At 52.3% G+C, this 26421-nt stretch overlaps 7 protein-coding genes across 7 annotated transcripts; 3 read left to right on the forward strand and 4 right to left on the reverse strand.

The window, feature by feature from the left end:
• Nucleotides 1–83: 83 nt before the first annotated feature.
• On the forward strand, nt 84–1835 carry PV06_07885 (uncharacterized protein; the record flags this gene model as incomplete). Its single annotated transcript, XM_016409170.1, has 1 exon — nt 84–1835. The coding sequence occupies one exon, from the start codon at nt 84–86 to the stop codon at nt 1833–1835; it is 1752 nt and encodes a 583-aa protein (XP_016260924.1).
• A 2912-nt stretch (nt 1836–4747) lies between these two features.
• Nucleotides 4748–6448, reverse strand: PV06_07886 (uncharacterized protein; the record flags this gene model as incomplete). The annotated part of the gene is made up of 3 exons (XM_016409171.1): nt 4748–5179; nt 5247–5562; nt 5616–6448. 3 exons carry the CDS (start codon nt 6446–6448, stop codon nt 4748–4750), a joined length of 1581 nt encoding a protein of 526 aa, XP_016260925.1.
• Nucleotides 6449–11300: 4852 nt separating this feature from the next.
• Nucleotides 11301–13102, reverse strand: PV06_07887 (uncharacterized protein). Its single transcript, XM_016409172.1, has one exon. The coding sequence runs from the start codon at nt 13078–13080 to the stop codon at nt 11317–11319; it is 1764 nt and encodes a 587-aa protein (XP_016260926.1). The 5' UTR covers nt 13081–13102; the 3' UTR covers nt 11301–11316.
• An 833-nt stretch (nt 13103–13935) lies between these two features.
• Nucleotides 13936–16809, reverse strand: PV06_07888 (uncharacterized protein). The gene is made up of 4 exons (XM_016409173.1): nt 16239–16809; nt 14888–16187; nt 14702–14834; nt 13936–14646 (listed from the first exon to the last, which is right to left on the reverse strand). Exons 1-4 carry the CDS (start codon nt 16534–16536, stop codon nt 14548–14550), a joined length of 1830 nt encoding a protein of 609 aa, XP_016260927.1. The 5' UTR covers nt 16537–16809; the 3' UTR covers nt 13936–14547.
• A 1027-nt stretch (nt 16810–17836) lies between these two features.
• PV06_07889 (uncharacterized protein) lies at nt 17837–20068 on the forward strand. Its single transcript, XM_016409174.1, has 2 exons — nt 17837–18721; nt 18774–20068. Exons 1-2 carry the CDS (start codon nt 17891–17893, stop codon nt 19326–19328), a joined length of 1386 nt encoding a protein of 461 aa, XP_016260928.1. The 5' UTR covers nt 17837–17890; the 3' UTR covers nt 19329–20068.
• A 112-nt stretch (nt 20069–20180) lies between these two features.
• On the forward strand, nt 20181–24726 carry PV06_07890 (uncharacterized protein). Its single transcript, XM_016409175.1, has one exon. The coding sequence runs from the start codon at nt 20308–20310 to the stop codon at nt 24184–24186; it is 3879 nt and encodes a 1292-aa protein (XP_016260929.1). The 5' UTR covers nt 20181–20307; the 3' UTR covers nt 24187–24726.
• PV06_07891 (uncharacterized protein) lies at nt 24646–26215 on the reverse strand. Its single transcript, XM_016409176.1, has 2 exons — nt 25021–26215; nt 24646–24957 (listed from the first exon to the last, which is right to left on the reverse strand). Exons 1-2 carry the CDS (start codon nt 25914–25916, stop codon nt 24783–24785), a joined length of 1071 nt encoding a protein of 356 aa, XP_016260930.1. The 5' UTR covers nt 25917–26215; the 3' UTR covers nt 24646–24782.
• Between the last annotated feature and the right edge of the window lie 206 nt (nt 26216–26421).

Here is a 26421-nt window from a genome sequence, read left to right on the forward strand (position 1 = left end):
CTGTGTACTCTCGATACTCTCGCTCTCCAACGCCCCAAAGTACATAACAGTTACCAGTACTCCGTACATAGGTACTGATCACAATGTCCACCGAAGCAGCATGGGAACCAATCGCACGTCGCAAACAAGCCGAAAGAGCATCTAGGATTCCTTCACAATGGAAGGTACCCTCTCACCTCCTCCCTTCTGACCCTCCATTGCCTTCCCAAGGAGCTCAAAATGTCATGCACATCCCTGCCAAAATCCTTTCGCCGTCAGAAGTCGACATCACCGAATCGTACAGCGTCGCCTCGTTGTTGGACGCCATCTCGTCGTCCAGACTCAGCAGCGAGGAGGTGACGAGGGCATTCTCCCACCGGGCCGCCATCGCCCAACAGCTGACCAACTGCTTGACGGAACCACTGTTCGACACCGCCCTTTCTCGTGCTAAGTACCTCGACACATACCTTCGCAAGCACAAACGCGCCTTTGGGCCCTTGCACGGCCTACCGGTCTCGGTCAAGGACACGTTCAACGTCATCGGGGTCGACACGTCGATTGGCCTCGCGTCGCTGTGTCACCAACCGGCGAAGCAAAACTCTCCCTTCATCGACCTTTTGCTGTCGCTGGGTTGCGTGATCATCGCCAAAACCAACATTCCCCAAACCCTAGCTTCCCTGGACTCGGTCAACAATGTGTTCGGCCGGACCATGAACCCTATCAACCGTCTCTGCACAGCGGGGGGCTCTTCCGGTGGCGAGGGTGTGCTAGTCGCCATGAAGGGTAGCATGGTCGGCATTGGCACCGACATTGGCGGTAGCATCCGTGTCCCCGCAATGTGCAACGGAGTGTACGGCTTCAAACCTTCCAACGGCCGCCTCCCCTACGGCGGACAGGCTCTCACGGGCGTCGAGGGTATGAGCAGGACGAGCGTCCAGGCCGTGGCGGGTCCCATAGCCAGGAGCGTCGAGGACATTGACGTCTTTTTGCGAGAGGTCGGCCCTCGTGCCCACTTATTTGGCGAGGATTGCATGCCGTGGACATTGACGCCCAGCAGCAGAGACGCTAAGCAGCAACGACGACCGACGCCGCCACACGGGAGCGGCAAAAACGGCGAGTTCGTCGTGGGAGTGCTCCGGAGCGACGGCAACTGCGCCCTCTTGCCGCCCATCGACAACGTCCTCACCGACGTGGTGGGCCGGCTGGCGGGCACTCCCAACGTCAAGGTCGTCGAGGTCCCCTGCCCGAAAGCCTGGACCAAGTCCCAATCGGTCATGAGCAAGTTGATGGGGGTCGACGGCGGCGTCACCATGGCCGACATGATCGACAAGACGGGTGAACCTCTGGTGCCGTGGATGAAGACCCGGTTCCGCAAAGGCAAGCCTCAACCCTTGACTCGCGTGGCCGAGTTGCAGGCCCTCCGAGCCGAGTTGGAACGCGAAATGCTTAGGGTCTGGATCGAGGACGACGGCGAGGGTCGACGGCGCCAAAAGATCGACGCCCTCGTCTGTCCCGTCGCCCCTCACCCGGTGCCTCCCATCGAGGGTTACAACGCGGTCGGCATGACGAGCAGTTGGGTCCTGTTCGATTACCCGGCGGGAACGGTTCCCGTCAGAAATTGTACGGAGGAGGATCTCCAGTTGGGCACCCCCCAACCCGGTAAGCCCCTGAGCAGTTGGGACGAAAAGACTCGCGAGCTGTGGGACGAGAACAAGCTCAATCGACGAATCTACCTGGACACGCCATTGAGCGTTCAGGTCGTGGTGCCTAGGTTGCAGGATGAGAAGCTCGTAGAGGTCATGGGCTGGGTCGATCGAGCTTGTAAAGGCCAAGCGGATGTCAAGTCAAAACTATGAGAGTGGTCGTGGAGAGTAACATTCCATCAGAAAACCCATTTGGATGGCCATCACAGCCAGTTGTCTGATCTTGGTACAACATCACAAATTTGAAAAATAAGATACAGTAGCATATTGAAAATCAATCAATTTTTGACCGCGAGAAACTACCTAGATAATACCTGAAAGCACTCGTTTTCGACTCACTAATTCACTCATTACAGTGCACCTGCTGAATTGATATCAAGCCTACCAAGCCTCACAGCTTTGATGCCACGGCCACAGGACGACCGGATCGAATTGTAACGTCCATGGTCATGGTCTGTGACGGGGCCGAAATGTTCCTGATCGACACCCTACTGTCACGACCAGCGTACGTGCGACTGTTGGGGCTTGTGAAGGCCCCGAAGGAGGTATTGTGCGCGGAGCCGGGGTAAGGATCACCGGCGTCGCCTCGATTGCCCACGGGTCCATCCTCTGCCGCCTCGAGTTGTCGACGGTTGTCACTCTGGACCAGACCGACCTTGTAGTGATTCTCGTCTCGATTATTTTCCTTCCTGTCGTCGACGTGCCAGACTAACATTTCTGATCAGTACCATGGAAACTCTCACGGTCGACCCGACATACACAGGCCGCGAAAAAAAAGGACAGCACTCTGCGGGGGGTTTCAGTGGACGAGCGACTTACTCAATAACCCTTGACCTGGGAGAGATCGATCGAAGCCGTCTTGCTGTCGATTCTCGATCAAAAAGTACTCCTGGCTGACGGTGTCGCCGTTCGTCCAGAGCCGGTGGACCTCGCGGGGTTCCCTCTTGACGTCCTTGAGCGAGAGGGCGCGGTTCTGCTGGTCAGGCACGACACCGATCCAGCCTTGGTTCGCCTTGCACCAGGCGCTCGGGTGGCACGGGGTGGTTCCCGGTTCGTTGCCCGGGAGGTGACCCCAAGACCCGCTGCCCATGAGACACCAGTCGCCGACGCCCGCAGACTGGACACCAATGTCCTGCGGGTCGCCATCGCCGTCGATGTCGTAGAGGTCGGGCCAGCCAAACAACAAATGGCCGAGCTCGTGGGCGCAGACGCCGATCTGGGCGAACTCTGGTACGGTGAGAAACCCATACACGCGGGTGGAATCAGCCCGAGTTTCATTCCTCAAAACCCATTTGGCCGACCAGATGTTGCCGTTGCGATCGGGCCCAGGCGGGAATTCCTCTGCTCCTCTGCCGGCATGGACCACGATGAAGGCGTCGACCTGGCCATTGTGGTCGTTGTCGTAAGGTGTGAGGTCCAGGCTTCCGTCGACGGCCGCGAGAGCGTGAGCTGCGAGATCCTGCGTGTTGGGGGCTTGGTCGACTATGCCTGACGCGTTGTGTGCGTATTGGGCCAAGGTGAGAGGCATCCTGAAAGGGCCGGTGGCCTCTCCAATCAACGAGACCTTACCACCGCTGACGTCCTCGTAGTACTCGGTGACGCTGCCTGTGGCAATCTTTCCCTTTGAGAAGAAGAGATCCTCAAAGTGTTGCCTCGACATCGTCATTGGCTTGTCGGAGAAATCGACAAGAACGATGGCAACGCTACATCACACGGCACGGAACGGCGTTAGCGTTCACCCAAGACAACTTGCTTGAGACTCGGTTTCGCGGAACATACCGAATTGCTCCTCTCAATGGAGTCCTCTCCAGAGCCGCCCTGCCCATTCGGGCCAACGATGGAACAGGTACCTGTCGGTAGTGTGATTCGGGGAAGATGGTGCCATCGTTCAAACCATGAAGTGTCCCTGTGGGACCACCCGGTGGCAGTCGTCCTGGGATCTGCTCTCGTAACGCATCTCGCCCACTCGTAGTGCTACCGACCAGGACACTTGGATGGGGTGATACGAGGCACGGCCCATGAGAGTGAGACCTCGAGCCAAAGCACATGTTTGCTAGGTTGAAAATAGATTTGCAATGAGATCAAGGTTTTTCAAACGGAAGATCAGAGGTGCAGATGACAGTGGTTGGGAGAGGAAAAGGAGGAGAAGATCATTCGATCCTTCGGCGTTTTCTTATACCTTTCCACCTATTCATTCCACTCCTCCCAGTGTCATCAATGCAGACAAGGGGGGTGGAGGGAGCCTCCTGTGACAACTCAGCCTTTCGATGTTCGTGTTTCTCCTGGATCTCGCGTGAAAAGTCTTGGGTGTCGCAAGCCATGAGCACGCTCCTGTATAAACACGAGAAGAAGCTGAGACCAAGACTGATGCGGCGGTCGACGTCAGGCGTTGTCCAAGGTGAGCTTTTGTGCCACCGTTTGCATCTCGACTGCTCTACGGCGGACTTGGCAGTCTCGCCAGCGCCACCAGCATCTTTGGAACTTTTGCATGGGAGCACCAAGAGGAGGAAAATCCTACAGCCTCATGACAGTGTTGCAGACCACAGCAAGGTGTGTCCAATCATGTTGAGCCATGACCACATGAGAGGAGGCGCCAAAGGAGGACACGAAGTGTGGGACAAGAGCTGAAAAGACATATCCGGTGTGGCAGGTCTTGGCCTCGCTTTCACAACCCCTTCCAAGCAACACCTGAGACATGGTCCCATACTTTGATTTTGGAAGATACGAGGATACCATTGCGTCTTGTGGCAATAGTCCAACGACCCCGCCTAGCGAAGCCATGACGCTGTATCGCGGCATTGGGCGCATCTGCGTACTGACGCATTGTCCTAGTGAGAGGCAGGTTTGGAGAAATGCTCGGTGGTGTCGACGCCGTTGTTGTTGGATGGGTTGAATGAAGGCGACTAAACAAGTCTGTAAAGAGGATGAAGGTCTCCTTGCTCATTCTTCCCTCACTCATCGTAGGGGCGATATCAGGTCTATGGAATATAAGGCTTTCACAGTACGACACTAGAGGACAGGGTACCGGGTAGACATTAGTCGCATTCCTCAAAATTTGTCGACTATCATATTTCTTGTGCCTCAGAGTCTCCCTGATGCGGAAGTCCGAGAAAGAGTGGCGTATTTGGTGGCGGGCTCTCCTCGAGTAAATGCTTTGGAATGCCTGGATTCCCAATGAGAACACTTGCTCGCTTCACCTGCGCAGCCACCCAATCTTTATGGATTGGGTCACGAATCCTGATCAAAGCCACAGCTAATGGCCAGGCGTACCGATACACCATGACCGGCTTCTCTCCCAGCGCCTTATACGCGATCCCAAGGAGATCTCTCAATGTGTTGTCCAGCCAAGGAGAAAATGTACTCTTGCTGTCACCAAGGCAGGAAAACAATATCTGGATAGCATAGTATTCGAGTGCGGCATGATAAATTGTCCACATAACTCGGCGTCCTCCCGAATTTGTGGCGATACGGGCCAGGGCGAGGACATCGAGGAAGTCCTGCGAGCCCCCCGAAGAAATTAGTAATTGAACTCCATTCCATGAATGCGGCGCGAGATGAAATTACCTGGCCATTGTGTTTTATCTTCTGCCACAATTGATCGAGGCTGCTTTGGTTGACAGTCAGCCCCCTCAACGCGAGGCCCAAGTTCCACACCTCCACCTTGAGCTTTGCGCATGCCTGTATAAAACTCAGGGGCCGATAGTTTTCAAGATCATCGAGCAGCTGCTCAGCAGGGTATTCCGGTCCCCACATCCTTGGGAGACAAGTGCGTGCTTCTTGAAATAATCGATCTTGGTGCAAGTGTGAATCGGCCTGCAATAGTTCCTGGGTCAATTGGCCCACCCCTAGGTTGCCAAGTGCGAGGTGTGTATCGACGATTCTATTCGATATTAGTCCTTGTGGCTACGGGTCCCAATAGTGAGGCAAACTAACGAGATGAAATAAAGGAGTTGTTGCGATGCGGGCGGAAGGCAGAGTTGGCCTCTAGGACCATGCACATCTTCCACAAGAAAGCTGCGGATGCCACTCAGATGAACTTGAGAAGCTCTGGCTAGCTCGACGTTGTAGTATCCAACCCATAGGAGAAGGAACCACGTCGCAAACAAAGAATCAAGGTCCCGATCGGTTCTCGCCGGCTGAGAGGCTCGATCTAAAAGGCGCGATAGATCTCTCAGAGCCTGGTGATAATGATCAGTGGCGAGTATCTCATGCTGCTGCGCAGTTGCAATGTCTCCAGAATCTCCAGAGTGGGAAGACATGTATCTGCATCGAAGTTCCATTGAAGCGAGCGCGATAAAGGCCCTCATGACTCCACTTTCGTAACTCGCGATTTCTGAATGGACGTACGAAAGCATGCTCCATTGCCATGGTTTCCCGATGAACTGCACGAGGAATGAATTGGGAATGTATTGGAAGCATTCATGGTCTTGTGGACAGAGCTTCAAGGAGTTTGACAGGGGAATATGGCTGGTTGAGAGTGCGGATTGGGGGGAGTTAGTCCTAGCGCTGTAGACTGGGCTAAGCTGCTGTCTGGTGTCCAAGACAAGCCGAGAATCGCCATCTTGTTTCTCGCAATTCTCAAACGTGCTTGGAGCTTCCTCAAGTCCTGAATAGATCAGTGACTTCTGTTCATCGCTGGCTGGTGAGGCTTCTGTTGGTGGTTGCGCTGAATCGGGTGTGCTGGAGGGAGTGGAAGTCGCTTTCACGGGTTGACCGAAGACTCGCTGCCGACGTCGCTGGACCGGCTTATCCCACTCACATTTCATGCCTATGCGTTCACACCGTGTGCATAATGGTCTTCGTTCATCGCACTTGAGTTTTCGAGTTCGACAAGTCGTACAGCCTAAGAATTTGCTCAGTCGTCGGGGTGTCGACAGTCACTGAATGGATGGAGCTTCTTTACCTCTCTTGGACCTTGGGCCATGTCGACCGAACTGAGGAGTTATCATTTTCGCGAGATCTGTGGGATATTGCAACCATGGATGCCGTTTCACCTGCGCCGAGGTTGTTGAGAAGAGAAAGTATGAAGAGGTTGTTCATATCGACCCCTCGTTTTCAATATGGAGGGTGGGAAAATATATGATCCGAGATAAGATAAGAACAGACGATTTATCTACTCAATGCAACCGACCAACACTTGATTTATTTTATCACTGCACCAGGGACTCCATCTGTCCATCCATTCACAAGGACGAGTTCATAACATTGTTATGATGGATCAGGCTCTTGAATATCCTTAGAACCGGCAGATTAACCATCTATAGCACATATCTGAAGCTACTGAGTTGTCTGTCCGTCTTATTTGACACCTCCTCGGGTGGCTCTCCAGCTGAGGTCGATGGCGAACGCGAATTGTACAGTTTGTCCCTGCGACGGTTTTCCCAGATATAGTAGAACAATAGAGCGACCAGGAAGACAATTCCAAGCGCAAGGCCTGACACAGAAGCGATGAGTCCAGTCTGTGCCAATGTCAGTAAGGTGGTTTGCTATACAAGAAACTGGAAAGACACATACCTGGTACCTTGGTTCCTGACTCGCCAGGAAAAATTGAGGTCCGATGATGTTTCCTGTGCAATACGCAACGAACAAGGTGGCACTGATGACCGAGCGTTTGGTGAAGCCTCCGACGTTTGAACTGATCAAGGACAACGAGAGGGGAATGTTGGTCGCAAATACCGTGGCCAAACACAAGCCTGCCATCCGAGTGGCTTTTCCTTCGGCAGCGTATACCATTACCATACCAACCAGGGATGTCAAAGTATTGAACATCATGAGAGCGATTCGTGACGACGGAATGAAACTGGCAAGCCCGGAGGTCAGGAGTAAGAAGACTAGTTGGGTGGCGCCCATGGGCATCTGAATCAGGAGTGCTCTGAGATCGGAAAACCCAAACCCTGCAATGACAATGGCACCGAACTGCAGACATAGGGATTATCATCAACATTTTCTTCTGATGAAAGGGGAAAGACTCACGCTTGTCAGACCACCATTTGCGATATTCACAGAGGCCGTGTACAGAAACAGACCCCACGTCTGAGGATCGAGGAGGGCGTCCCATAACTGCGCCATGACGAACTTGTCATGATCAAGGACACCGGTCTTGTTAGTCAACGTGCGGATGACGGCGATTTGCTGGTCTTGTTTCGAGAGAAACCGGGCCTGTTGTGGCGAGTCTGGAAGAAACCAGAAAAGGATAATCGAATAAACAGAAGTGGTGGCTCCGAGGATGAGAAATAAAAGACGCCAGGTAGGCAGAGAAGAAGTCGTTATATTCCCAATGCCGTAGGCGACAAGGCCGCCAAACATGTTCGCGATGGCATTACCTATGAACCACGCGCCTTGTCTGTTAACGCCGGCGTCAGTTTTGAAGTGCACAATTCTCCCACGTGCATGGATCTTACCGGATCGGCTGCTCTTGACGTGTGTAAAACATGCCAGTTATCAAAGCGAATCCAGGAGCGAGACATGCCTCCCCGACACCGAGAAAAAATCTCAAGGCCATCAAGCCTGCAAAGTTTTTGCATGCCCCATGACACATGAGGATGACGCCCCATAAGAAACTGAAGTGTTCACATGTTAGAAGGAGGGTTACCGGCGACGTCCTTCGAATGGAGACTTACACCATCAGAGAAACATATTTCCCCGTGGGAAATCGAACAATCAAATATGAACTTGGCCAGCTCCAGGCCAAGTAGCCAAAATAGAATACAGCGGAGCACCAAGAGTATTCCGAGCCACGAAGGTGCTGCGCGCGTAAGATCAACGGTCAGATATTGTCGACCTGAGAGAAACACCGAGGGATCGACCTACAATATCCTGACGGAGCCCGAGGAGAGTGGCCTGGCTGAGAGCGAGTTTGTCCATGAACTGCAGCATGTAGCAGAAACCCATCAATGGGATTATGCTTGTTGATCGTCAGTAAGGTCGGGGTTTCATCCCTATCAAAATCGGAGAGGCCCTTACCAGTAGTCGATGCGACGAAGGACTCGCTTGTTGTCAGCACTGCTAGGAGCAGTGGTCGACACCTCTCCAAGTTGCATGTCTACCTCCTTGGCCTCGATAGAGCCGGCGCAGCGAGCAGACATCTTCTCTGATAGAACAGACTCTGGGTTGGAGGTGGCGGTCCCCATCTTGGATTCTTGAAATCTATCTCGGGGTGTGTGTCACTGAGAAGACGATGAACAGCTTGCTGTTTCGAACACCTGCGGGTTCTCTTTCTCTCTTTCTCTCTCTCAAAGTGTCGACCAGGCGCCTCTTTAAATACATGCTGCAGCGGAATCTTTTGCTCTTTCGGAATACGTTCCCTTATCTGCAACTGATTCTGAGTTCCGCTTCTGTAGTGAATTCGATGCTGGGCTTGAGATTTGACTGATTACTTTGATTGGATCTGAGGATCTGTTCCAGGTTGAGGTCGGCAATCTTGACAGGACTTTGGTGTTTGCCAGTGTCCTTTGGGTACGCGAGGGAGCCCTGCTAGTTGTTATCTCGGCAAATATTCGACGAGGATTGGTTGTATCGGCAAATCGCTTCTCGCCACTCTCCACCCAAATTCCGCGATCGCTCTATCTGCGTTTAGCCGAAGCATACACTCGAGAGCCGAAGGAGTCTATACTATCTCGCCGTTCACGTATTTAAAGAACGAAGATATTCGATGACAAGTGTTCCGCCATGACTTTAACGACAAGGAATCAAGACATCCATATTTCTCCAGGATGATTGCCAAACTACCCCCCAACCAAGAGGTCAAGGAACGGGTGGATACCTTGATAACGAAACTAAACCAGGATCTCTGGCAGGTCAACCACAAAGTACGTGCGACTCCACTGCTCACCAGCTGGTCTGATAAATCTTGGGGAACCTCCTGACACATCTCTGCGTAGATCTGGAGCAACCCTGAACTCGGCTTCAAAGAGTACAAGGCTCATGACACGATCTGTGATTTCCTTGAAGCTCAAGGCTTCACCGTCACTCGTCATGCTCATGGGATCGAGACTGCCTTTGAGGCACGCAGTGGCTCTGGAGGTCGCCTGGTCAACTTCAACGCTGAGTACGATGCGTTGCCCAATATCGGTCACGCGTGCGGCCACAACCTGATCGCCACGAGCAGCCTGGCTGCTTTTCTCTCCCTCTCCTTCGCCCTCAGGGACTTTGGTATCCCTGGAAGGACGCAATTACTCGGGACTCCGGCAGAGGAGAGCGGTGGAGGCAAAGTTGAACTGCTCGACGCCGGAGCGTACAAGGACGTGGATGTCTCACTGATGGCGTAAGTTACAGACTGCGCGGCCTTTGGTCGACCACTCGCGATGTGGTTGGGATCATTCTAACTTCGGATACGCTTGTTGTAGTCACGGAGGACCCAGGAGAATGGGACCTCTGAAACCGTGTGATGGGATTGCCGGTGTCCGAATGGTGGCTCGAGAACAAATCTTCTGTGACTTTGAGGGTAAGAACGCCCACGCCGGCGGCAACCCCTGGGACGGAATCAACGCTCTGGATGCTTTTGTGGCTTCATACAACAACATCTCCATGCTTCGCCAGCAAACAAACGACACCGACCGTATCCACTCGGCCATTCTCGAGGCCCCCAAGGCGGCAAACATCATACCTGCCCAGATTCGAGCCATGTTCACCACAAGAAGTCAGACTTTGAAGTCATTAAAAGCCTTGACCGCCAGAGTCACCAAGTGTGTCGAGGCTGGCGCACTGGCAACGGGCTGTACAGTCAAAATTACAAAGTATTTTATTTCTCCTTCCCCAATTCACCTTGACATACACCGTACCGATTTCGGAAGGGCCATGCTAACGAGTGGGGGTCAAATCAATAAAGGGAAAAGCACTATGCGGACATTGTCATCAACGACACCTTGTGCCAACGATATAAAGCTCATGGTGACGAGTACGGATTGGAGCTAGAGGCGACCAGCCCAGAGATCTTGACCGGATCGTCAGATATTGGTACGTCGGTTGAAAACACAGGCTACGGAAAAGTTATTGTGTAGCAGTATCTAACTTCGTGACTCTGGTTCACACAGGTAACATCAGCTACGCCCTACCGACACTCCACTCCATGTTCGCCATACCTTGCCCCGAAGGAAGTTATCCTCATCACCCCTCTTTTGCCAGTGCAGCCGGAGAGGAGGCGGCCCATGGACCGGCGTTGGTCGTGGGTAAGATCCTGGCGTTGTTGGGTTGGGATGCCATCACGGATGACGGGTTTTATGAAAAGGTCAAGTCTGACTGGTTGAAGAGTGTTTCAGACACGCCAGCTTAGACTGGACACAACGAGGCACAAAGTTGCTGTATTGTAGTTTGCCAAAGAATGAAGTTGTTCTTCTCTTCTTACTGTAGGAAAACGGGATTTCCATGCTTGCTTCGTGATGCTTGCGTGTTCCTCGTTCTAGGTTCCCCGTTGTCCTTTCTTGATATTAACATCATGCTGTACAGTGAAAGTGGAAGGAAGGAGAATTTTTTCATGTGATGGTTATACATGACTGTTTAGATATTACACCCCCGTGGAGAACCATGTGATGATAGCTAAATGAACATTATTTTCCAACGGGCGCCGCGCCGTCCACAAGAGGGCCAATCGCAGTTTGCAAATCAAAATCAAAGCCAACCCAAGCAAGAAGTCTCTTCACGTCGTTTCGCTCCTCCTACCAGGCTGATTGAGTTTTGTATGCACGCTCAATCCGTTCAAACCACCGGCCGTCCCAGGTGTCCCGGCACGTTGATGTACGGGATAGGTCTGAGCCCGATCGACGCTCGCACCTTCTGCCCCGATATTGTCAAAATCTCTCTGGATATCGGGCCATAGTTGAAGGATCTGGCGTTCAAAGGCACCCAAAGGCTCTTCGCGCAACTCGAGCGTATCCTTTTTGTCATGGTCGTCGAGAACTTTCACTCTCGCCCGTTTCTTGTCCTTTCCACCACTCTCGAGAACTTCCGGGAACACTGCCTTTTTGTACACGACACCCGTCATCTTGCCCACCTGCCCTGGGGCGTTGAGGGCGATGGGCGTGTCCGGGTTCGTCTCGGTACCGTGGAGCATCCAACCCTTGAGGGCTGGCGGGTCGTACGTGCCCTTGTCGTCATACCCAAAACCGTGCTTGCCGCGGCGGATGCGCACGCTGGCGTGGATGGTCTCGTTGGTCCTATGAAGTCTGGGCCGTTTGGTGTTTTCGTCGTTCAGTAAACCACCAAACAACCTGCCGCCGATCTTGCGAAACATCCAGATGAGCGTACCGTGCTGTTGGGAAGGGAGTTCGGCCTCGCGGTACTCCCCCGGCGTGCGGATGCGCGAACCCCCCAAGCGGAAAAATGCCGTCATGCTGTTGTGAATCTTGCCCATGCCCCAGGGTCGGCCGGGGTGCGGCGCGGTGTTTTCTACGCGTTTCGGCAACCCTTCGTGAGTAAAGGTCAGATGGCCTCGTGGGATGCCTATCCCCGGGTGCTGCTGCGGCTCGATCAGCGCAAAGACGTAGGCATGGTCGACGGTCAGGATCGGGTCGAGCTGCGACACCATCCACGCCAGCGTGAGGTTGGCCAGAGCCGTGTCGTCGTAGCTCCCGCCTATGTCGCTGTGCACTCCCGGGAACCAGGTCTGTTTGAGGACTTTGAGCTCGTTGGGCTCGACACTCGGCCAGTCCCAGATGGTCGGGGAGTAGGCGCGGCGGTGCTCGTCGAGAGCCAGCGCCTGGAACGCGTACTCGATGTTGGACTCGACTCGCGTGTCGACGAAGGCAAAGTCACGGCTAGGAGGTTGCGGGAGGAGACCTATCATGGGAATGCCCAAGCCACCGACCGTGTCCCAGACGGCGACGCACTTGATCTTGATGTTTGGCCTCGTGAGGTTTTTGTCTATCAACTGCCGTTGGTAGTGCGGATCGGTGACGGGCGGCTTGTGCCCGGAAAATGGGACGTTGGGCCACTTGGTCACAAAGTCCTTTTTCTGCTGAAACTCCCAATCCTCAAACACCTGGACAAAATACTCCAGGCCTTTGGACGTCAGCAGTCCGACGGCGTTGATCAAGCTCGAGATCGACCGGGCCGTGAAGGCTCCACGCGAGAAGCCAATTATAAAGATCTCGTCCCCTTCGTTGTAGTTCAGGGCGACGAAGCTGTAAGCTTCTCGGATGTGTTCGGCCAGCCCTTCACCCGTGGCACCGCCGACATACCTGTTGTAGAGTGAATTGTCCCCCGTGCCCACGCCGTTTTGATAAAAGACGACCTGGTGGATGGCCTGTGGTGGATCGACGGTCTTGTCGAATCCCACTGGTGGAATGGCGCGGGCGATTCGAGTGACGTTGCTCGGCGTTTGATAATCACCGTCGCTGTCCATCCATGTTCCATCGCAGCATATGACGATGCGCTTTCTAGTAGACCCGTTGGTGGTGGCCATGTTGAGGAGGACGATGAATGGCACTTTTTCGGTAGGAGGTAGATGTGAAAAGAAGACGCTGTCTATAATACCACGGCGTGCTCTAAGGGGTCAGAGGCGTTGATATATCGTGTCAACCGGGCAGGCGAAGAGAGAGAGAGACAGAGACGAGTTCGCTTAATAGTGTGTCGCACTCGCACACACACACACACACACAACTCAACACATGCTCGGAGAGCCACATTCATGAACCCTCTCCTCTAGGTGTCACTGTTAGACCCTTGTTGAAGGCATGATGAGTAGTATGAGGAGGCTTGTGCCACATTCAAAAGTTGGCCTGGTAGCTCAGCTGACGCCCACTTACGCAGCCCTTATTTACTCCGTTGGAGTGATCTTTTTTTGTACGAGCTCTTTGCATGCATGCCTGACAAGGAGGGGGCCAGAACTCTCAGCTTATGCCCTGTCTAGATATTATAACCAATGGTTTCTCAAGGACCAAGACGCCATCAGCCTCCCCGGAAATGTAAGCGAGTGAGAGTTGTGTCAACTTGGACAGTACCTCTGTATTGATGTGGTGTCTGGTTGGTCTTGATCTCATTGGCGCACACCCTCTCAGAGTGTGAGATGACATCTGAGGCCACCAGCATCAAAAGAGGGGGGATTCTCTCAGCCGCATGAGCCCATGGGATCTGTGCGAGAAAACCCGAGCAACTCAGCATGGTCAAATCATTGAAACGGGGATGTGGTACTGCCACATCATGCTGGCCACAAAGCACAAACACTAGATGAGTCATGTGAGGCCAGATATGATCTGTTAAGTTGAGATTGGGATCAGCTCATGCATGTAGTCCGTAGGGTAGATGTCCTCATTGCATCGTCTGTGTGTCTTGCGAGGTTCGAAAACCTCGAAATCTCTCTGGTATTGATTTGGTATCTGTCTGTCTGCTGGTAATGCGTACTCAAGTGATTTGTGAATATTATGTACATATGCAGCAGATTCGTGCCTGCTTGCCCCGTAGTAATCTTCGAAACTAGAATTCTTGTCTTCTGTAGCGCCTCGACTCTCCGTAATCCTTTCCACCCGTCGACCGCAACCATTCAATCGACACTCTTGTAGGATCAAGCTGTATATTCCACATCGCATGCCTCTCTGGGGCTCGATCGTACCATTCGAACGAAGTCCAATCTGCTGTTGCACGGTGCTCTGATGCATAATGTGCTGTATGCAGGTTAGTATCTTCAGTAACTACGGGACTTCACTTGGATCGTTGTCAGCTCTTTTTGGCTGCAACATTTTCTTTGTTTTTTTGTCCTTTTGTCTTTTCACCTTTTTTTGGTGTTTCATAACGATTGACATCTGAGGAGCAACGATGCTCGAAATCAACGAGAACGGTCGCGTCGCGAACCCACATCAGGTCATCTTGTGAGGCAATTTTGAAGGATGCCACAATGTGGCAATGGTGCTACTGGTCAGCTTATCTCTTTTTTTCAAGCCGGGGCTGCAGTAGGTGTTGGAGTGGGAGTAGGAGCAGGTGTAGGTGTCATCAATTTCTGCCGCTTTGCGGTATCACCGTTGGTTTCAGTGGCCTGGTTGAATACGTCAGTATAGAAGCCAAGGAAAACCTGGATTGACGGAAGTTACCTCGACTTCGTTGATACTTCGCCGAACACCTGACTTAGCATCCGCCTTGACCGGCTTTGCAATCTTCTTGACAGGTTTGCTGGGTTTGACTTCGCCAGCTTTAGCATCGAAAACGTCATCGGGCAAGTCCCAACTATTGCAGTCAGTACCTGGAACAACATTTGAAGGAGACATGAATGCTCTTACCACTTAATCGACGCGAGGGTGAGGAAATGCAAGTCTCGTTTGAAGCTTGCCCAGCCCTCGCAGATATCCTTGAAATTCTGGAAAGATGGCGCGATATTGAGGCTTCCTTTGGCAGTCGTGTCGATGCCGATGTAGAAAGTGTATGTATATACGGTGTGAGCGCCTTGTTCTGTTTCTGGCTGGGCACCATCGGCAGCTGGGACAGCAGCTCCATCACCGTTACTGGTGACCAGTTCTGGGTCGGTGGTTTCGACAGTTTTGGTGTCTTCGAACTTGTATTTCATGCTACCCTTCTGGACTTCTCGAATTTGAGTTTCGTCTGAACATTTGTGGACCCTCTTGAAACCCTTTGTGAACGGACGAGCCAGAGTGATGTCTGGAATGCCCTCCAATAGCATTACAAAAATACGGACTTTGGACTCAACCAAACCTGCCCACTGTTTGGCCGAGTCTGCGTTAAGCGTGCTCGCAGTGACTCCCAAGTAGTACTTGTGATCAGCAGTGAAGAAAGAGTGCTTTTTGAAAAGATCACCCCAACGTGCTTTGCCAGCAAAGATGTTGTTTGTGATCTGGCTCCCTCTTTCCAATTCACGCAGGATGACAGCTTTGCCAGACTTGGAGATGTTGTATGTAGCCGACATGCTCGGGAAAGCAGGGGTAATTATAGGCATTAACATCTTCTTGTCACCTCTGTAAAGCGCCGGATTCCACACCTTGAACTCATTGGCCTGCGAGGGCTTTGGTTGTTCGATGTCTTTCAACATGACCGGTGTTGGCCAATCCCAGCACTTCATGACGAAGAAGAATTTGTCCACGAGCGTGGCACCAACTGCATGTGGATACAACTGGCATACTCTTGCAACTAGCATTGCCCATGCCACGCCACCAGGATAACCAACAATATTGGCGTATACAGCTCTTCGTTGCGCCCAAAGTTTGATGGCTCTCAAAGCGGTTCGGAAGGTCTTCTGTTCGGGCACCAAACTCAAGATCTCATCTGTCACACGTGGTCCTGTGACTGCTCGGATAGTTGCTTGATCCAACCCGGTAAGCAAGTTGTTATCGTTCAAAGTCAGGTTCTTCGGAATAGTCTGGAGACTAGCGATCGAGGCAAAGATCAGGTCGATTTCGATATCGTTCAAGACCAGCTTGATGATGGGGACATAGGAATCTGGCACAGGTGTGAGCGACGAGATATCACTTTCGCCAGTCATTCGTTTGAGCACGGTTGGGAAGTATTCGAAAAAGTCTTCGCGAGTGACATGTCTTGGAGCCACAGCCAAAGTATCAATATCAGATCCTATCATGTGTCAGCGCTTTGATCGATCCCTAGGTATGAATTCAAACACACCAGGTCCAAATACTCCCAAACGATAACTTCCGTAAGGAAATATCTTGCCACCGAACTGCTCGATTTGCGAAGGGGGCATCCTCCGCCGGCGACTCACTTCTCTCACGAATTCTTGAGTAACTCTATTGAGCAATCCGAGCGTAGCCATCCTCTTCTGAGTTGCTTCGAGGGGTTCATAGTTGTTTTCTTTCTTCAGTTCTTCGATCAAATCGGCCGTCTTTTCCGTGTCAATAGACTCGGGAAGCGCGGTTGACATGGGAGGAGTGATGCCCCATTGTTTAGACGGAGGAGCAGCCATGATAGCGGAGGAAGTCGAAGCAAGTATCTAATCCAGGATCGATCGTTGGTTGTTTGTGATGATTGTTTCGATGACAGGCAACAGTGGAAGGACAGGTGGGAGAAAGAGAAGGACAAGAATTAATATTGAAAGAGGGCACAAAAAGGGTGTTGAATGGAAAACATCATCGTCCCCAAACTCCAAAGGAAAAGATGATGGCGAAATATGCAGGTCGAGATGATGAGGTGGAAGTGAAGGTAAAGGTGAAGATGGTGCTGATGTGAAGACCCTGCGAAGACACAGCGCAGTTTGACACAACAATGCAGCGGCGCAGAGGGCGACGAGTCTGAGTAGTGGCCAGCGCTAGTGAAGGCGGATAACTGGATACTTGCCCTTGCTGTGTGCCCCCACCCAGCAGTACAATAGGCCCCAGTTCAAGTATCGTAGGCAGCACCGTAGGCTTATTGAGCCACTAAACTCCCACCCTCAGGCGCCTGTATCCATCTTGTCCAGTCTTCACTCGGGTACTGTATTTGTTCTGTTACCATAGTATGGCATTTGACATTTGGCGCATCCCCCAGATCAACCTTGGTAAGATTGTCCTCTACATACACATGTCAATAGCGGCACTAAATACATAGGCAATTAGCTGTGACAATAGTATGTCCATTGAATCTGCTATCAACAATGACTTCTCTTCACCTCTCTGCCATCGTTGTTTCGCCTACACCCGTGCATTCCGAAATGAAAAAACGAATTTCTCGTTTCATACCAAACCCTGGACCTCGCGAGTCAACAGTCCCAGTACGGAGTACATAGGACCCTCGATCGAACAGAGATCCCTCGAGATGCGCAATATCTGCGATGCACTTCGGCTGCTGGGGTTGTGTGCCCTTTTTAACTGTTTTCAGGTTGGGCAACACGTTCTCTATCCCTGTACTTGTTGCTTGGGTTCAGGGATCTTACCCAGGGCAATCTCGTTGAATCTCCCCGGGGGCTGCTATGCGTCGTGTTGCAACGTTCGCTTCTCTTTGGTGGCCGCACGAGACAAGCCGGTAGACTTTCGCCTAGAAAATTTTGACCTAAAGACTGGATCCCGGATCGTGCGCCTCCGTCTCTCTTCGAATGAGAAAAGTGCATCCCGTGCCGTCTCAATTCTGCCATTGCTCCTTGGCCATTTTTGGTCAAAGGCGAAGCTATTATTAACAAGCAATTAGGGGGCACCAGGGGCGCGGTGGATTCGTCGCTCGGGCCTGTATTCGCGAAAGAAATAATATGTAGTGATGGACGATCCATTGAAATATACCTGTCGCATGCTACACTCTACCCTCACCTAGTGCTGAATATTGTGAGGAAGGTCGTGACAGACCAAACGATGACCACAGGACACAATGCCTCCTTTCGTGGGCGTCATCGCCTTGGACGGGTCGTCCTCCTCGCCACGGCCCTTATCATGCTGATATTGTACGCGACCAACTCAAGATGGGAACACGAGCAGCAACCCCATCCTATCGAACCTGGAGTCCTCGAGACTCCTATCATCGATGATCCTGCCACAGTGATCGCCAAACAGGCCAACCCCACCAAGGATCAGGTTGCACCTCATACCATGGCAGCCAACCCTGAAGACTCCCCACCGACCGAGGCGCCACGAGCACCAACTGCAAAATCATTGACAGAGCATGATAAAGAAATCAGCCCGAGTGGGGAGGGAAATCTCTATTCCAAGATCGGAAAGTTGACCATGCTGTACTACAACGAAGTGTCTAAGGATACCATCTGGTATGAGAAGGCTCTCTCTGGGCACAAAGAACACAACATGCGGTTCGGGTACAAACACTTCGTCTTGCGTCACGAAATCGTGCCCGATATCTGGTCGAAGCAGGCTTTCATCCTCTCGATCCTGCTGCAAGAGTTGGCAAAACCCATGGGTGACCGTCTGGAATGGCTCTTTTGGCACGATGCTGACCTGGTCTTAATGAATTCCAACATCCCACTCGAGCTCTTCGTGCCGCCGGTCGAATTTTCTCACATTCATCACGTCGTGGCGAATGATCTGAACGGTCTGAATGCTGGAGTCTTCTTCCTGCGTGTCCACGAGTGGTCCATGTGGTATTTGTCGGCGGTCATGTCGTACACCAACTATCATCCCGAGCGACCCTTGCGATATTCGGAACAGACAGCTATGGAGTGGCTGATTCAAGAAGTGAGTATCCTGCTGACTGCACGTTGTCGAGTGTAAATTAATCTTGGTACAGGAGAAGTGGGGGCGGAACACCACACACGTTCCACAACGTTGGTTCAATGCGTACCAAAACTTTGGCATTGATGACACGGTCCCTCCTGAGTGGGAATGGAGACACGGCTATTTTGAACCTGGAGATCTGCTGATTCACCTTCCTGGCACCAGCGAGGCCCGGCCAGACATCATCAGGGGATGGCTCAGCCGCGTTCGGGATCAGAATGCGCGGTATGAAATACCTCTCGCCGACACGACACACGTCAAAAATATCACTGAATTCTGGAATAACGACGCTCGCCACGATAAGAAGAATCAAGACACGTACTGGCGTCGATGGCATATCTTGATTAGGGTTGGGACCGAACAAGATGATCAGCAAAGAGAGGCTGTCGCTGAAGCCGAAAGGCTTGCGGATAAAGCTGGACTGAGCCCTGAAAAGAAGGAGCAGAAAGTTGATGAAGTCAAGGAAAAATTCAGGATTCAGAAGATCGCAGCACTGCGACGAGCAGAACAGGATAAATTGAAGGAGGAAGGTCTGTTGCAGGAGCAAGCTCCAACGACGGAAAGATGAAATCCCAAACTGTTCTTACTGAGACGAAAGGCTGCAATCGCAGGGCATTGGTATGTCACCAGTCATTCATTGGCCACCACCGGTCCTCCCTTTGCTTCTCGACTACGGAGGACCAGTGGACGGCGAGGAAGCAAAGTCGCCATGCAGATGGCCAAATACGAGTGAGCCGGTGGGCAGCAAAGCAGAGAAGGGGACACCTCGTGCGATGATCTTTTCGACACGACTTATCAATTTGCCTCGAAGCAGAATATTCCACGCCGCCTACGAGTCGCTCTCGTACACGTGTGGAAAAGAGACACTGAAGATCTGTGAAGATCCTCAGACATGCAGGGTCTGCGGCCGCTGGCTGGAAGGGGCATGGCGTGACAGGGAGTCGGTCCCTGTTGTCCCCTGGACGGGGCGATTAGGCTCATTAGGGCTCAGATGTGGCTGGATCGGTGAAATTTTCCGGGCGCTCACTGGTCCCTGGCATCTGGATTCTGGATCTTTGGGGCTTACGATTATGCCCCTCATCTGCGCTGTCTGCCCTATTATCCAGGGAGCAATCGCCAGCTGCGCCAGTCACACGCATTGCGGGCCAACAACAATGCGGTCTAGACCACCTCAAGGCAAGTGGTGTATCAATTAGTACAGGACTTGTAAGGCTTAGGATATTGTACAATAGCCATGTATCCGAGGACCCTGTCTGCATTATTGTGCAGTCGGTACTGTACGTATGTTTGGACGTTCCGCGCGGGCCTGGCCATTGCGCATTGCACATCAAATCAATGTAGACTTTGCATCCACTCACTCCACCACGCAGCAAGTGTACAACTCCTCTGCTTGCTTCTGGTAATACACGAGACTTCTCTTCTTCAGTAACCACTTTTTCGCATTCTAGGTATGATCCCGTTATTGATTGTTCCTGCGCCGGTAACGCAGAATCTGTCATCCCTCGTCCTCCGCTCTCGAGCATCTACAGCGTAGGACACCGTCAGCCATGGCCAACAGCACAAGCACCGGCACGAGCGGCTTTCCAATCCAACCTGTAGACTTCAGTTTGGGCGATCTGCAACGAGCTCGAGAGTTCTACCACTACCTCCAGCCAGACAATCTCATTCACCCAGACTCTCGACGCCCCGACTCACTCTTCGACCTCGCCTCCGACGATGTCCCTAGCCTTAGCGATGCCCTGGCTCCCTTCTGTCAGCTTGCGGTTCTCCGCTGCGACTGCAGGAAAGCCATGCTCAACGTGATGGACCGAGACCTCATGTACTTCCTGGCCGAGGCTACGAAGGAATCCAAAGGAAAAGGAGACACAACATATGAGTTCGTGGAAGATCCCATACTCACGAGGTGCAGTTCGGTGCCATTGAAGGGGAAAATATGTGAATTGACCATCAAGTCACAAAGTGCCGAAGGATCGCAACCTACACCAATGTTTGTGATCCCGGATCTGTCGCAATCCGACTTCTCTGAAATGGAAATTGTTACTGGCCCTCCATACTACAGGTTCTATGCCGGTGTCCCAATCACCACAAGAGAAGGCATCAACATTGGCAGTCTTGCGGTTATGGACACCAGACCTCGCCCCGATGGCCTAACGGATGACGAGGTGAAGTTTATGGCCAATTCCGCGCGACAAATAATGCAGCATCTAGAAATCAACAGACAGGCAATCGAAGGGATGCGGTGTCGCCGCCTAGCGGAAGGTCTAGAAGCTTTCATCGCTGGGAAAAAAACCATCCAATTGTTTGCGCACCAAGTGGAGAGATCCATCAAGAGACGATCCAAAATGCTCAATGGCAGCGAGCCACCGAATGTCGACGGAATGCGAGAGCGCCCATCGTCAAGCGAGTACCGTTGGGCAGCTCAGAGAATAACATCTTGGAACTCCCTTGGCGACAATGACAGCACATCAGGCCATTCATCAGATTCGGACGATGGGTGGGCCAAAGTTGAAGACGATGCGGAGTCGCGGTCGCATATCAAAACCTTTGGTAGAGCGGCCAACATTCTCCGCGAGTCCTTTGGTGATATTGGGGAGGACGGCGCAGTAACATTCCTCAGTCTAAACCCGACCGCCGAGAAAACCCCTGTCCGTGGCCAAAGGCGTCGATCGATACCGTTTCTACCAGCCTCAAAAAATGCCCACCAAAAGCCACCCTCAGATGGAGAGAAAGCCAGTGCTATCCCCCAAACGACGGCAAGTCGGCCATGCTTTATTGCGTACTCGACGCAGACGGAACCTTATCTTCCAGAAAAGGAAGTGGCACATGTGAGAGGCATCGATGATGAAATGCTGCAAAGCCTGATGCGACGGTATCCCGGGGGGAAACTGTGGTCCTTGGACATTAATAACGTCTCGTCCTCGGAAGAAGACAGGACTGTACCCAACTCTCCGTTACGCCCTCGCAAAAAGAGCAGACGAAAACAGTTAGAGATGGATGCCTTGAGAAAGGAATTCCCTTCCGCTTTACAAGTGCTCTTTGCTCCCCTGTGGGATGCCAGTAGTGGGTCGTTTGCTCATGCTTGTTTTGTCGCGACAACACTAGACACAAGATCCTTCAGTTCTACCGTCGAATTGCCTTTTCTCAACTCATTCTGCAGCACCTTAATGGCGGAGTGCAGTCGACTCGATACTATGGTAGCCGACAAGCAAAAGAGCGACTTTGTCGGTACTATCTCGCATGAAATGCGGTCCCCTCTCCACGGATTGTTGGCCAGTGTGGAGTTTCTCACCGAGACCGATCTCACGGGTTTTCAGAGGTCTCTTGTTGATACGATTGACTCATGCGGTCGGACTTTGTTAGACACCATCAACCACGTTCTTGACTTCTCCAAAGTCAACTCGTTCCAGAGGGTATGGCAGGCGTCGAATAAGAAGTCGCACAGTTCCAAACGAAACAACTTTTTAGGCCCCGAAAACTCCTCTAAGCCACTATCCCATGGTGCTCCTCCTCTGCTGCAACTGTTCGGTGTTACCGATGTCTCTGCTGTCCTGGAGGAAGTGGTGGATGGTTTGGTCCTTGGTCATACGTACAATTCTGGGATCGACATAACAGACATTTCTCGCCACGCTCGAGGGCGAGGGACCAGACTTGGCAAACAGGATGGATTGGGCCCGGATACTGTTGACATCCTGATTGATGTTCAGCAAGCTGACTGGAATTTTTTGACACAACCTGGAGCAATCCGACGCATCATCATGAACATCACTGGAAATGCCATCAAGTATACCAGTCAAGGGTCAATACATGTTCAGCTACAATTGAAGTCATCGACCGAGGATGATGGCAATGATCTGATGGTTTTCACGGTAATGGATACTGGCAAGGGAATATCTCAAGAGTTTCTCTCGTCGAAGCTTTTTGTACCATTTGCTCAAGAAAACTCACTGGCACCCGGTACCGGCTTGGGCATGAGTATCGTTAGAAGTATCGTTCTCATGCTTGGTGGTACGATCAACGTGAAGAGCAAAGTTGATCAAGGAACTACGGTCGAGGTGAGCCTGCCTATGAAGAGACCTCTACCAGGTCAAACCTCAACCCAGACAACGCCCTGGTCTGGTGGGACAGTGTCTTCTACTGCCTCGGGTGGAGATGACAGTATCACCTTTCTCCACGCCAATTCAGCAAACGTTACAATGACCTTCTACCAGCCCGTGCCCAATGTGGACGTTGAGTTGAGTCAAGTGATCAAGTCATACGTCCAGGAATGGTACAATCTCGACTTTGTCGATTCCGTGCTCTACAAGACATGCACTGTTGTTCTTGTGAGAGAGGAACATTTGGAGAAGCTGATCGAGGATACTATGGGAACGCCGGGAAACCGCCCTGCTCTCATAGTGATGTGCTCTGTCTCGAGTAAACACAGCGCCGCGTTGCTACATTCTCTCGAACAACGGATAGCGAGCGTGGTGGAGTTTGTTTCGACGCCGTGCGGGCCCCATAAGCTTGCCCGTAGTATACGCATAGCTTTGGATAAGAAGCAAGCTCAGAATCCTCAGTTCGCCGCGCCTTCTCAGTCCGCACCTCCTCCTGCCAGCCCAGCAACCACCCGAACAGCACTCGAGTCAGTCACGGAGGAGTTGCGTGACATGGACTTGAACCCTCCTGGCCAAAACGACAAGGCGAAAGTGGTGCAAGCGACCGAGACTTTTGCAGCGTCACAGGCCAGTCAAAACGCACAGATGGCGCTTCACGAGCCCATCACAGCTCTGCGCACGCCCCGGACTCATGTTAGCGAAGGAGATTCATTTCCATTTCCCATACAGACGCAGGATGCATCAAGGGTGCGTCGCGAGCGGAACAGGAGCATGTCCGGAAATGGGTTGTCTCAAAATACTCCCAGCAATGGAACCACGCCACTCGAAGCGCCTCGGCCTTCCCATCTCTTGACCGAGTTGAAACCTGAACGTATCGACCCTCACGTTCTCCTGGTAGATGACAACAAAATCAACCTCCGACTCCTGGAGACGTATCTGCGGACGAAGAGAAAATACACGCGCATCTGTCAGGCCGAAGATGGTGAGCAAGCGGTTGATGCCGTCAGGCAAGCGCAGGTACCGTTTGACGTCATCTTTATGGATATTTCGATGCCCGTGATGAACGGCTTCGACGCGACAAGGGCGATTCGCCAGTTCGAGGACAGCAGGAGTAATGGCGGCAGTTCCGACCCAGGCGCGATGATCATTGCGCTGACGGGGCTTGCAAGCGGCAAGGACCAGACCGAGGTGTTTGACTCTGGGTGTGATATTTACATGACGAAGCCGGTGAGTTTCAAGGAGGTCGGGAAGTTGTTGGATCATTGGGAAAAGCATCAGAGTCTGGCTGTTGATGTGGATGGGATTACGGGCGGACTGGGTCAATCTCACTAGTGTGACACTTGGTCGGCAACATTGAGATTCAAGCTGGCTTTGAAGAGTCAGTGAACGGGTGAACGATAGAGTCGGAAATGGTATTTTGTCGAATGGGCATGAATGGCACTGTCACGATTTCAACGACATGGGTTTACGAGAAATAGGAGTTTGGCGTAAGAATGGTGTTTTGATATGGTTGCATGGTCGTTGATGCGGTTTGACACATCAACAGTATGTGTACGAAGGTATATGCTTTGGGTGGCACGTTTTTTCCCTTTTCTGACAAGGGATTTTGCAGTTCCGACGATTCAGGCTTTGTTTTACTGATGACACGATATTGTTTGGCAAGGGAAACGAGAAGATATCTGGGTCGGAATGGAGCTGTCCTTTGCCGTACGAAGTATGATGGGTAGTATGAAGTATGGTCGGTCAGTCATGGAGGGGACCTTGATAGGCATGAATTGAGAGAAAGATGTTGCACATTCTGAATACTTATTTACCACATCGTCAGAGTGTAGCAGTCTTATACTACGTACTCGTTAGATTCCTGTGTTGGAGCCATCACTTCCCTCCTCGCTTCACAATCCTATGTCCGACTCTTAATGAATCCCTGGTCAACCCAACTTTGGTGCTTCTGCGAGTAATCTCGCGAGTCGTTCGTCGAGCCACTTGACATCTTCCATGTTCCCCGGCGGGCCTCCGGCCCAGTGTCCCCAGACCGAGGGGTAGACGTCGAGGGTGCCGACTCCGGGGGACATTGATGACACTTCGTATTCTGAATCTTCGGGTCTGGACACACAAAAGTTGGCGATAGATCAATCAAAGAGAAGGGACTGGGTAATGACAACTCACGGGAAATACAAATCCGTCTTACTGGGCAACACGAGAGTTTTGGCCTTGATGGCGGCCATTGCCTTTTCAAAGTCCCCGTCGTAGGGTCCCTGGAGGCTCACGTCGCCGTTTGTCCAGGTCCACAGCATGGTCAGGAGGTTTTCCGGGTCCTTGCTCAACGCCCACGGTTCCCAAAAGGTTTGCAAAAAGTCCTCGAGCGACTTGGCCCCGTATGCCGTTTCGTGGAGTCGTTGGCGGTAAAAGGTCTGGCTGAACCCCCAGCCGGCGTAGGCGCGACCGAAAGCCTTGAGGCCGACGGTGCGTTCGGTCTGGGTCCATTCGTCGCGAGGCCGAGCTGCCGCCCTATCCTCGACACGCTCGAGGGCCGGACCCGCCGAGGACTGACCCTTTGCGGCGAGCAGGGCGACCTTGACCCCCTCGAGCATGGTCTGGTTGTGGAAGCTGGTCCGGGCGGAGCCGCAAAAGGGGACCACGACGTCCATGAACGAAGGGTACTGAGTGGCCCACTGGAAAGACTGGGCGGCCCCCATGGACCACCCCGTCACGAGGCGGAGGTGGGTGACCTTGAGGTGCTCGGTGACCAAGACGTGCTGGGCCCTCACGTTGTCGAAAAAACTGACCTTGGGGAAGGGGGAGACGGACGAGTTGGACGGCGAGATGGACTGGCCATTGCCGAACAACGCCGGGATGATGATGAAATAGTGATTCGGGTCGAGGGCCTTGTCGGTCCCGACGAGCCATTCATTGTCACTGATCAACCCGCTGAACCACGTCGGGTAGAGGATCGCCGGGTTGGAGGGAGACCCAAACGTCCGGTACGCTATGAAAGCTCCGGGGATGGTTTCGCCGGATTGTAGGGCAAAGTCCCCCAGAGAGTAGGTTGAGATTTCCGACATTGTTGCCGATACGTACTGGGTACGGACTCCTCAATAGGAGAACCTGCCCAAGATACTAGGTAGTTGATCGTATGTCGATGACTAGTATGGTGCCTCAGTTGGATGCAGATGATGCTGGAGCTGGAAAGAGAATGTGTCCTTGAATGATGGAGTGAAGAAGTCGAATGACTAGAAAGTCGTTGATCTGGCCCCTCTTCCCTCGCATGGATCAATGGAACAGTAACGAATTCAATAGGTGAGACTCGTTACTCCGTACTCGTAATCGCAATTGTTGACTGATACCATCCCTGGCAGATACATCGACCCCGCAGTTTCGACACGGATAAGGACGGGCATCTCCTTTTTAGCGAAGACCCTTAAGGCTACGGATAAAGAGGGAGTTTTCAAAAGGCCGCACAAGGCTGTGTGGATTACACACGGTGCTTCCTACAGAAAAAAAAAATGATGACGTAAACTTGAAGAATATCTCACCAAATCTACATGACTAGAATCATCATAGTAAGGC

Source organism: Exophiala oligosperma (assembly GCF_000835515.1).
Source record: "Exophiala oligosperma strain CBS 72588 unplaced genomic scaffold supercont1.7, whole genome shotgun sequence".
Classification (NCBI taxonomy): domain Eukaryota; kingdom Fungi; phylum Ascomycota; class Eurotiomycetes; order Chaetothyriales; family Herpotrichiellaceae; genus Exophiala; species Exophiala oligosperma.